This window comes from Amblyomma maculatum, chromosome 1 (genome assembly GCF_055883805.1).
Source record: "Amblyomma maculatum isolate TAMU_Amacu chromosome 1, ASM5588380v1, whole genome shotgun sequence".
Taxonomy (NCBI): domain Eukaryota; kingdom Metazoa; phylum Arthropoda; class Arachnida; order Ixodida; family Ixodidae; genus Amblyomma; species Amblyomma maculatum.
This window is the reverse complement of record NC_139344.1, coordinates 15,106,157-15,115,387: the sequence shown is the minus strand read 5'-3', so window position 1 is coordinate 15,115,387 and position 9,231 is coordinate 15,106,157. Positions and strand designations below refer to the sequence as shown.

The 9,231-nt window shown below is 41.2% G+C and overlaps 1 protein-coding gene across 2 annotated transcripts in view; it reads left to right on the top strand.

Moving 5' to 3' along the window:
- The first annotated feature begins 89 nt into the window (after positions 1-89).
- The window catches only part of LOC146201809 (uncharacterized), a 92,517-nt gene continuing 83,375 nt past the window's right edge, over positions 90-9,231 (top strand). For both annotated transcript variants that reach the window (XM_084587769.1, XM_084587768.1), the window contains exons 1-3: positions 90-318; positions 448-556; positions 7,920-8,048. In XM_084587769.1, the coding sequence (XP_084443895.1) occupies positions 286-318; positions 448-556; positions 7,920-8,048 (271 nt within the window). In that variant the 5' untranslated portion in view covers positions 90-285. The remainder of the gene's footprint in view (positions 319-447; positions 557-7,919; positions 8,049-9,231) is intronic.

The following is a 9,231-nucleotide window of genomic DNA, read 5'->3' as shown; positions in this document are numbered from 1 at the left end:
AAGTGCCGCGGACAACGTAAAACCGGAATCACAACCAGTCACAACCGCTTCAACAGCGGAAAGCGAAAACCGGCGGAAACATTGGAATTTGGCAAGATCAACAGGTTTAAGCGTTCAAGTTTTGAACTTTGGCGGCGGCGGTTGTGCATTGTGCGTGGAATTCTTTGACAATTCCTCACTTTGGGTATAACTGTTCGTTGCAAATTTTTGTGTTTTTCTCACGAATTTGGCGTGCTGAAGCTCCCAAGCTTGTTCTTGGAACTTGGTACCGCTATCTCTGCTATAATGGACATGGATGATATTGACGAGTACGCTCGGGTAAGCATGCAGGGAGCAACTTTGCGACCCCGCCCGTTGATACCTACGAGTGCTTGTGTTGTGATACGTGGGAACCCTGTGTTATACCTTGACAAGTGCTTCACACGATTACAATGACTTTATTTGCAGAGGCTTGCGGAACGCACAAAAGCCAGGAGCAAAAATTTACATCACAAAACAGCTGAACCACCTCCCGCAAAGCGCAGCCTAACTGCCGATGATTTAAATTGTCGATCTGGTAAGTCTTTCAGGAACACAAAAATTGTGCTGCACTGCAGCGTTTTTAGTTTTTCCTCCCATATATTTGCGTGCGCGCGTGTTTGCACTGTAAATTATGCTCGCACAATGAGTTCGTTGCATTTTGTGCAGGAGCTACGTGGTTTGAAATGGTCCTGGTATAGACGTGAGCAGTCTTGTCGAGAGCGGTGTGCCACAAAACAAAAACGAAGTCATGGCGCGTCTGCCATGTCCCTACGCTCACATAAGCACGGTAGCTGCTCGGTACCAGCTTTAAAATTCTGTTTCGTTTGTTCCGCAAAGGACCGCTCGAGCGCTCTAGAAAACCAGGTCACCTCTGCTCGCTGGCATTGTTCGAGGCCATGATTTGTACGACGTTAAATATTTTGCAGCTCCAGTGGTGGCCTTGGATAGAACTTTTACTGTGCAGTTCGCAAGCTCTGTGTCATGCTAACCTGTCATGCTAACATCAGAAGCTCACGAACCTTTAATAAATGATAAATGTTCAAAAGAAACGCTAGCGCTACTAAGAAACGAAATCACATCTCATAGTAAACTGCCTTTCTCTGTGTTCTGTTAGTGCAGCCCTGGCATAGGATGCAATTTGCATGTCGCCAATTGGATGCATGGCATGTTATTTACTGTGTTGAAGTGCCCTTATATACGTTTTCTTACGGATTCAAAATGAGTAACTTTGTCATGTTGCTGAACTTCTAATATTTACAGGGCTGTCTAAAGTAACAGCTTGAGAGTGGAACCCAAGCTTCACTGCACTGCTAGTTGTGAGAGCCAGTAGTGAAGTATGCGCAGTTTGGGAAGGTTATGTTGTGGTCAACTGTCTGGCATTAACCATTTTTTTCATGTCTTTTCAGCTGCTAGGCATTTACTACATACTTGACATTGTTCAGTACAATAAGAGCTGGTGGGCGAGTTGGTCTGACATATCTAGTGAAGCAGTGCAACGGCACAAGGCCAGAGGAAGAAAGGGACAAACACAGCGCTGATTGTCCCTTTCTACCTCTGGCCTTGTGCCGTTGCGCTGCTTCACTAGATTGTTCAGTAGTGTTGCAACGCAGTAAAACCAATATATCTATGCTCTCTTTACCTGTGGCAGCACGTATCCCGGAAATATGTGCAGTTATAAAAAACTGTGATATCAAAAGGCATTAGTGACATTTGCACCCATTCAGAATGTTTGACCTCCGTGGCTCTTAAATTTTGTTGGTAGAAGTAAATAGAACATTGTGCTATGATCTCACTTTTTAGAATGTTAAAAGATGTAGTATGTGCATGAGCGTAGGAGTGATCATCAGTTCTGTAAGTTTTCATGCCATTGTGCTAAGCTCCCAAAACTGTTTTGTATCCTTTTGAGTTCCACATGTACTGTCCGTTTCAAATTCCCCCAAGCTGCTCAGCTTTTTGTTAGGCTGTGCAGTGGTAGAACTGCAGAAGAAAATATCTCCTTACCCTCTGTAAGCTATCAGCACTGAGGATCATATGTGATGTATGCTGCAAGGCCTAGCACCAGGCCTTGTGGTCTGCATACTTTTAAAAAGCACAAAACTCAGTAAAAGGTGGGACACTTTTAGGCATGAGCTATAACTTGCCTTAGGAGTGAATGTTTGAGGTGTTGAAGAGAACTATATCAGGGCTTTTTTTTCCTTGAAGCACTCGTTTGTTAGCAGTTAGTCAGTGCTACGAAGGGGAGTGTCACAAAGTAGGTATGCGGTGTCATTTCAAGGTTGTCTTTTTAAAACATCATGATATATGTGTGTTTGAAGCCGGACATACTCGCAGCAGGCACTCTATTAGCTGGGTGTTTCTCCAAATCACACAAGCTTCTCATGGAGTCCGACATGCTTCCACGTGCGCTACATTTTCTCATTAATACAGCGTTCAAGCTAGACAGCTCTACACGAAAAGGAGCTCTCAAACTGCATGATGGGTGAATGAGTTCTTAGTGCAACCAGGGCTGGTGAATGCAAATGGTGTTGATTTAATGAGGTGCAGGAGCTCCAGAAAGACAACACAGGCATTGTTACATTCATTGATGTGCCAAGTGGCCGATTTCAATGCCTTCATTTAAAAGCCTTTATAGGTTTTCTGCTTGCCTTTGTCTGCCACAGTTACTGCGGCCAGTAAGTGATTTGTCAGCCCGTTACGCATCCAGGACAGTGTCTGAGTTTCACTGCTTGTGCTGTGGAGATGTGATGAGCTGGCAGTAGCCAAGGGCAGTGGCTAATTGACTTCTGTGGCTGACATAATACTAGTAGCCCTAGTCTGATGAAAGGCTTGCTTATGCTTGAATGTCAGGCACCTGGGGGATTTTTTTAACATTTACAGACTTTATTCTCAAACCTGCAAATGATGCATCGATGATGTCCCAGCAGGTGGATTGTACAGAAAGGTGTACATTATGTCCATGACAGAGCATATTGAGTAGATGACTGATTAACTGAAATTACAACTATAATCAAGTTTTTTATTTTGTATCTTTAGGGGCAGCTATTATATTGCAAAATTGAAGGTGGTCAACATCAAAGGGCCCAGTTTGTAAATTTATTTAATTCGCAACATAGTTCTAAATATTAATTTCTGAAAATGCCTGTTCGCAAGCTCATTGAATGGGCTTTTCCACATTGCATATTTTTGATACGGTATCACTGTGTGTGGTATTATTGCTGAAATTATAACATCTTACATCATTTATACAAACGGCATTTGTATTTGCTGTAAAAAAGATGCAAGTGACATCACTCTATAAACATGCAATGCTGGAATGCATACTCAATGAGCTTTCATACACATATCTTTGATTGATTGACGGTATTTCAAACCACATTACTGAATGAAAAAATTTAGAAATAGGACACACCTTCAATGTTGACAGCCTTTGATTTCACATTTCACAGTGTAATATAGCCCCTTAAAATGTAAAACTTAATTGGTTAGTTCTAGTTAATTATTCATTTAACCATTTATAGCTCCTCAAACTGCACAGATGTATCTCTCGTAGTTTTTAAAATACAAATTTGTAAATGTAGAAATAGAAGCACCCCATGCATTGTCTCTGCCTCCTATTTTCCTGCAGGTCTAATGCGGGCGGTTTCAGTGTTGAACAGCTCTGTTTGTGAATGTCTTCTAGTATCCAGCATGACCACTTAGTTCAATCATACTGTGCTTGTTAGTGGTAACTATTGGCTGTGTACATTGTGTGCTATGCTTTGCGCAGCCACAGTACTGCATATTGTGCATTACTGCCTGCAGTCTTCCTCTTCCGCATTGTTTTTTGTGCTTGATATAGGCCGGAAGATAACTTTGTAGAAATAATTTCATGAAACATGCCTCCTTTAATGTACGTTTCAATTTTAATGAGGAAATTACGGCACGAAATGAAACTGTTAATGATGGCATTAACTTGTTCAAGGTTGTAAATAATGTTTATGCCTGCAGTCTATCGTAAAAAATTGCAATATGGTTCAGCAGGTTTTGCAAACTTGTGGTGGGCTTATCAGTTGAGAAAAATTGTAATGAGCAGAATCAAATTGATCGCATTGGCAGTTTTTCTTTTTTAATTTCTATATTTCAGATGGAAATTTTGTAGGGTTTTGTCACAAGGTTGCTTATAGATTTCTCATCCCACTTTAAACCACTATACTTGTTATTGCTTTCCTCCTGAGAAATATGGAAATGAAGATAGTCATACATGAGATAACCTCCAGCAGTATTAAGTTAGCATTATTGTCATGAAAATGGCACCTTATTTTGATACTGAAATAGTTTGGTCATTCCATCTCAAGCGTCTTAGGTATGGCGCTCAACCATCTTCAATTTCTCTAAAAATATTCATGGTAGTTGCCCCAACCACCATGAATATGAATAGAGAATAGTAATCTGCCTGAATATTTCTGAAAAATATTTTATTGTTTAAGTCAACCTTGAAATATAGTCTTGGTGTGAATACGGGGATCATAAGTTCAAAAAGAAACATACATTTAGCATATCACTCAGTTTGCAATTTTTCTTACATCTTCAAATTTTTCTTTACTCTCCAGTATAATCCACAGAAGAATAATTTGTTGTCTACAAAATCTATATTTCAATACTATCTGGAAAATGGCACTTTTTTAGTATTTATTTCGAAGTCAGAATTTCTTCTCAGGGTCAAAGAATAATTTTTTCAAATTGGCAAGATGTTGTACTCGAAAGAAGAAATTTATTTAGGTCATGAGCTGTAATTCTGTTAGCAGAACAAAATAGCAAGTACGTGAGAAACACCAATCTTTATCTTTAGGATTGTATGCACTGGATGTCCACCTAAAGATATCAAACACAACTCTGCTGATAGTGCAAAAGTCTTCTAGCTCATGCAGTTTCCATGAAGCAATTTTTGTTTTAAGGAAGAAAATATTTCTTAATTTGAGAAGTTGCTGTGAAGTGCACAACTCTGCACGAGCACTTTAATGCATAACTCTTCAGTGCACTGATGCTGCAGTTTGCTCGATCGTGCTATTATCTGCTCAAATACTGTTTGGCCTGGGATGGCAGTGAAAAAAATGAGCAGGGGTTTAACTTCGCTTGAACTGAGTATTACATGTGAAAAAAACTGTTTGGCATGGTTTTCCTTGGTAGTTAAGCATTAAGATACTGCCACAGAGTTTGGCAAAGTGTTAAATGTTTTTAGTTGGTTTGGTTTTTGGGAAAAAGAAAGGTACAGTATCTGTCTCACTTCTCTTTAAACACCAGCACCCGGAAATAATGGCTTACAATTTGAGGTACATCGTTCCGAATCTCTAACGCAAACTAGCCTCTAACTTTACTAGCAGGTGGATGGCAAATGGGAGCAGGATGGTATGACACCATCCTGAATGCTACACACACGCATGCATGCACATGTGCACGCAAGCACAAACACACAAAAAAGGTTGATAGAGCTAAGCCTAGCAACTTAGCACAAAAATCAGCTTGAGCTGATTGGCATTTTTCACCAAAATGTGTGCATTGGTAAAAGGCTGGAAAGGATTTAGGCTGGAAGCCTAGATAGCATGCCTTTCTCTGTATGCCTGCTCTTTCTCACTAATAACAATACAGACAAGTCCAAAAAGTTGCTGGCATCTGAGGCGTGGCAAGGCTCCCCAAGCAGATGCGGTCGTACGTTCAAATTTTGGCGAGCACATGCAAGTGCCTGCATGGTCTTGATATTGGAATGACTTGCACTCACATGGAATTTGATGAAGATGGCTATGCGCAGCACGAGAAAGTGGCTGTTTAACTTTAATCTGTCAATATTGAGCTGTGGCGATAGCTTAGTTGCCTAAAGCAGTGGCCAGGGAAGCTCATCTGTGCACTTTGCAGGGAGGTTTAAACCCTGTTCTTGCCTCTTGTTATTTTTCTGATATATGTTTTATTTGTCATGCACTCATCACGTGGTGCGTGGCGTAACACTATGATGACGACAGAGTGACATCAGTGCCTGACGGGTCCATATCAGGCATTCGCCACCGTGCGATTTTTCCTTTTGCGCATGCACGAAAATTCGAGAATATATGCGTGAATGGATAAGAGCGCAATAAAATGGACCTTTCCCGTAACTCTTTTCTAGATTTCGTTCAGTAATTGTTTCGAGCCTGAATTGCAGACGAGCCTGGAGGCGAGAAGGGGCAATTGATGCACCGTATCGTCATGCATGTGCAGAGTACAAGGTCGCACGCTGGCGAACGTTATGGGAACTTTTCATTGCCTTGGTGTGCCTTTCTGGTTTCCCCAGGAGAGATGCCGCGCTGCTCAAAAGGCGGTTGGGTCACAACTGTGATACAAATTTATAGGATATTTTTTGCACCACTGTCTGCTCACACATCCTGCTCATGCCACTCATGAGGCAAGTAAGGCTCTCACCAAGAGAGGCAGCTATTTTGTTAAGAATCCTGGTCAAGGACACACTCTTCACTGGGGCCTGAAAATGCTACACGAGAGGTCTTGAATGGGCCGGTTATCAGATGTTAATGAAAAGAAGATGGGAGAGGTTTCTTTATTGCCATAGGATATCAAGCCAAACGATATGTTGAACAAACTACAACATGATCTGGCGAATTACAGTCAGCACACTGAGTAGTTCTGCATTGAAGTGCGCGTGAGGAGTCGTGCACATCGCAGCGACTGCTCAACTTCAAAAAATATATTCTTTCTTAAAACCTAAATTGTACTCGAGGAAACTGCACGGACTTGAAGACAACAAATTGGACTATCAATAGATGCATACTTGATATGTTTAGTAGGCTGCCAGTGCATGTAATCTGCAGCAAAATTTGAGGAAGATTGGTGTTTTTTATGCATGTTTGCTATTTTGTTTTGCTAATAGAAATATAGTTCATGACCCATATTTATTTCTCCTTTCAAGTACATCATTTTGCCAGTTTGAAAAAAAAAATTATTCCTTGACCTTGAGAAAAATTCTTGAAGTAAATTCTCAAAATGCTGCCATTTTCCAGATATTGAAATAAATGCAAAATTTGTGAAAAAAAAAATTCTTTTGTGGATTATACTGAGTGTAAAAGAACATGTGAAGAAGTAGGAAAAATTGTAAATGCAGTGGTATACTAATGTATTACTATTTCTCGTATCCATAACTATCATGAGTTTTATTTAGAGAATTCAGAGCTGTAATTTGCTGCGAAGGAAGCTTTGGGGAGGATTACTTCATGAGATGACAAATGTCATCAGATAACTTATGCACTGGAGGATGCCCCTATATCACTAGGCCTATCCCATCCTCATCACCAATGTTCCGTTGGCTGAGGCGGCCGTTAAGAAGGGAAGATGGGAGTCACCTGTCAGAAGAGCATGTCGAAAGAGCCCTTTATTGTTGGAGCGTCGGCTATACACTCGGTTCAAGTGACCGATGAAGAAAATTTAATCAAAGAGTAAGACACAGGTATGAGCACAATCCACTGGACAAAACACATGAAATAACAGTTTGAGGTAGAATGGCTCCCTGCCACACTACAGCTGAGTGGTCAAAGCACAGGACTGCTGAGCTGGGAGACCAAGTTCAGTCCTGGCTGCAGTGGTTGCGTTTTGATGGAGGCAAAGCGTAAGGCACCCATCTGCAGTGTGAAATAAGTTTATGTTAAAAAAATCACAAGTTGTTGAAATTGTTCAGGACCCTATACTACAGTGTCCCTCACTACTTGGAATGTTAAACCCCAGGAACCAAACCACTAACTAAAGTACAGCTTTGTTGTCTCCTGCATTGTAATCATTGTGTACATGCTACTTGCAGTTCCCATTCATGATAGATTAGAATACTCTACACGTATGCATCGCACTGTTCGTAAGAATTCTTATGCATGAACAATATTCTTCAGATGGTGCTACTGAAAAAGAGGCATCGCCTCCAAAGCGGCAGTGTCTTGGTGACGAAAAAGAGAATGTGGCTGCACATTCACCAGGACTCGCAACTTCACGAAGGCCAAAGGAGTCCATATCAACACTTGGTAAGATATGCTTTGTAAGGTAATAGAATGCAGGTTGCATTGCATGCATCTTTTGAAATGTGAAAGCGTAACATTTACCTACAGACCTTTCTTCTCTTGGGTGCTGCTATGTGTAAGTGGCGCTAGCTACTGGACTGATCTTGAACTTTATGCTGGCACGAGCAGTCAACCCCTCTATGGTTGGCTGAGAGGGAGCTGCTGTTGGCTGCACTGTATTGTCACATTATTTTTAGCTTTTTGCATGGAAGGTGCTTGTGTTGAGTATTCATTTGACATTGTTCTTGTAGCTGGTGGAAACCATTATCTGGCACTGCTGTAGCTGGCACGGCGTGCTTGTGCACAGGCCAAATTTGGGTCGCGTAAGAAACAAATCTTTGCTGTAAATAAATCATGGGGAAAGCGGGATGTTTGCATTGTTGGTGCAGCTGACCAGCAATTGCATAATGGCATGTTGGCATAGGTGTACCTTGGCTTTGTGAGCAGTGCTAGTGCATGCAAAGGGCATGCCTCCTCTGCTCTTGCAGATACTACTGAACAATATTTAGGTTGACTTTTTAGATTGTAGTGAGTGTTCTCTGCATGAATTATGTTTTTTCTATCTAATGCTTGTTTCATTGATACATGTGTCAAACTAAAAAGGAATTGTGCTGGCGCTTTTTGGGGGGCTCTGCACTGCGCACATTAGAGATGCAATAATAATAACAGTGAGAGGCAATGCTCGCCTCTTTTTCTCAAAGGAAAGTTTTTTTTTTTTTTTAGAATTGTTTTTAATGTCCTTTTAAATGGTACTCACAACTGTACACTTGTTAAAGTTCTTTGACTCTGCAATAAGATGTCGCTGTCAAAACTGAAATCATTTGGTGTTACACTACTTAACGAGTCCTAGCTACAGCTGGTGCTAAAAAGATTTGCTCTTGAGTGACTGTAAAGCAGGAATCCTACACACACGTGTTCATGCAACTCGTCGTCCCCCTCCCCACAATTTCAGCTTTTGTTCTGAAAGCATGTGGCAGCTGCCTGGAGTGGCACCTGTATGTAGTGTATTTAAGGGGGGGGGGGCACATGCCACTTTTATTTTCCACGAATAATGGGTGAGTGTGGTCTGAGGATGAAACCTTTTGGTCTATTTGGTTGACGATTGGCCTTATGGAGACCGAATTTGTCTTTTTATTCACATCCTATC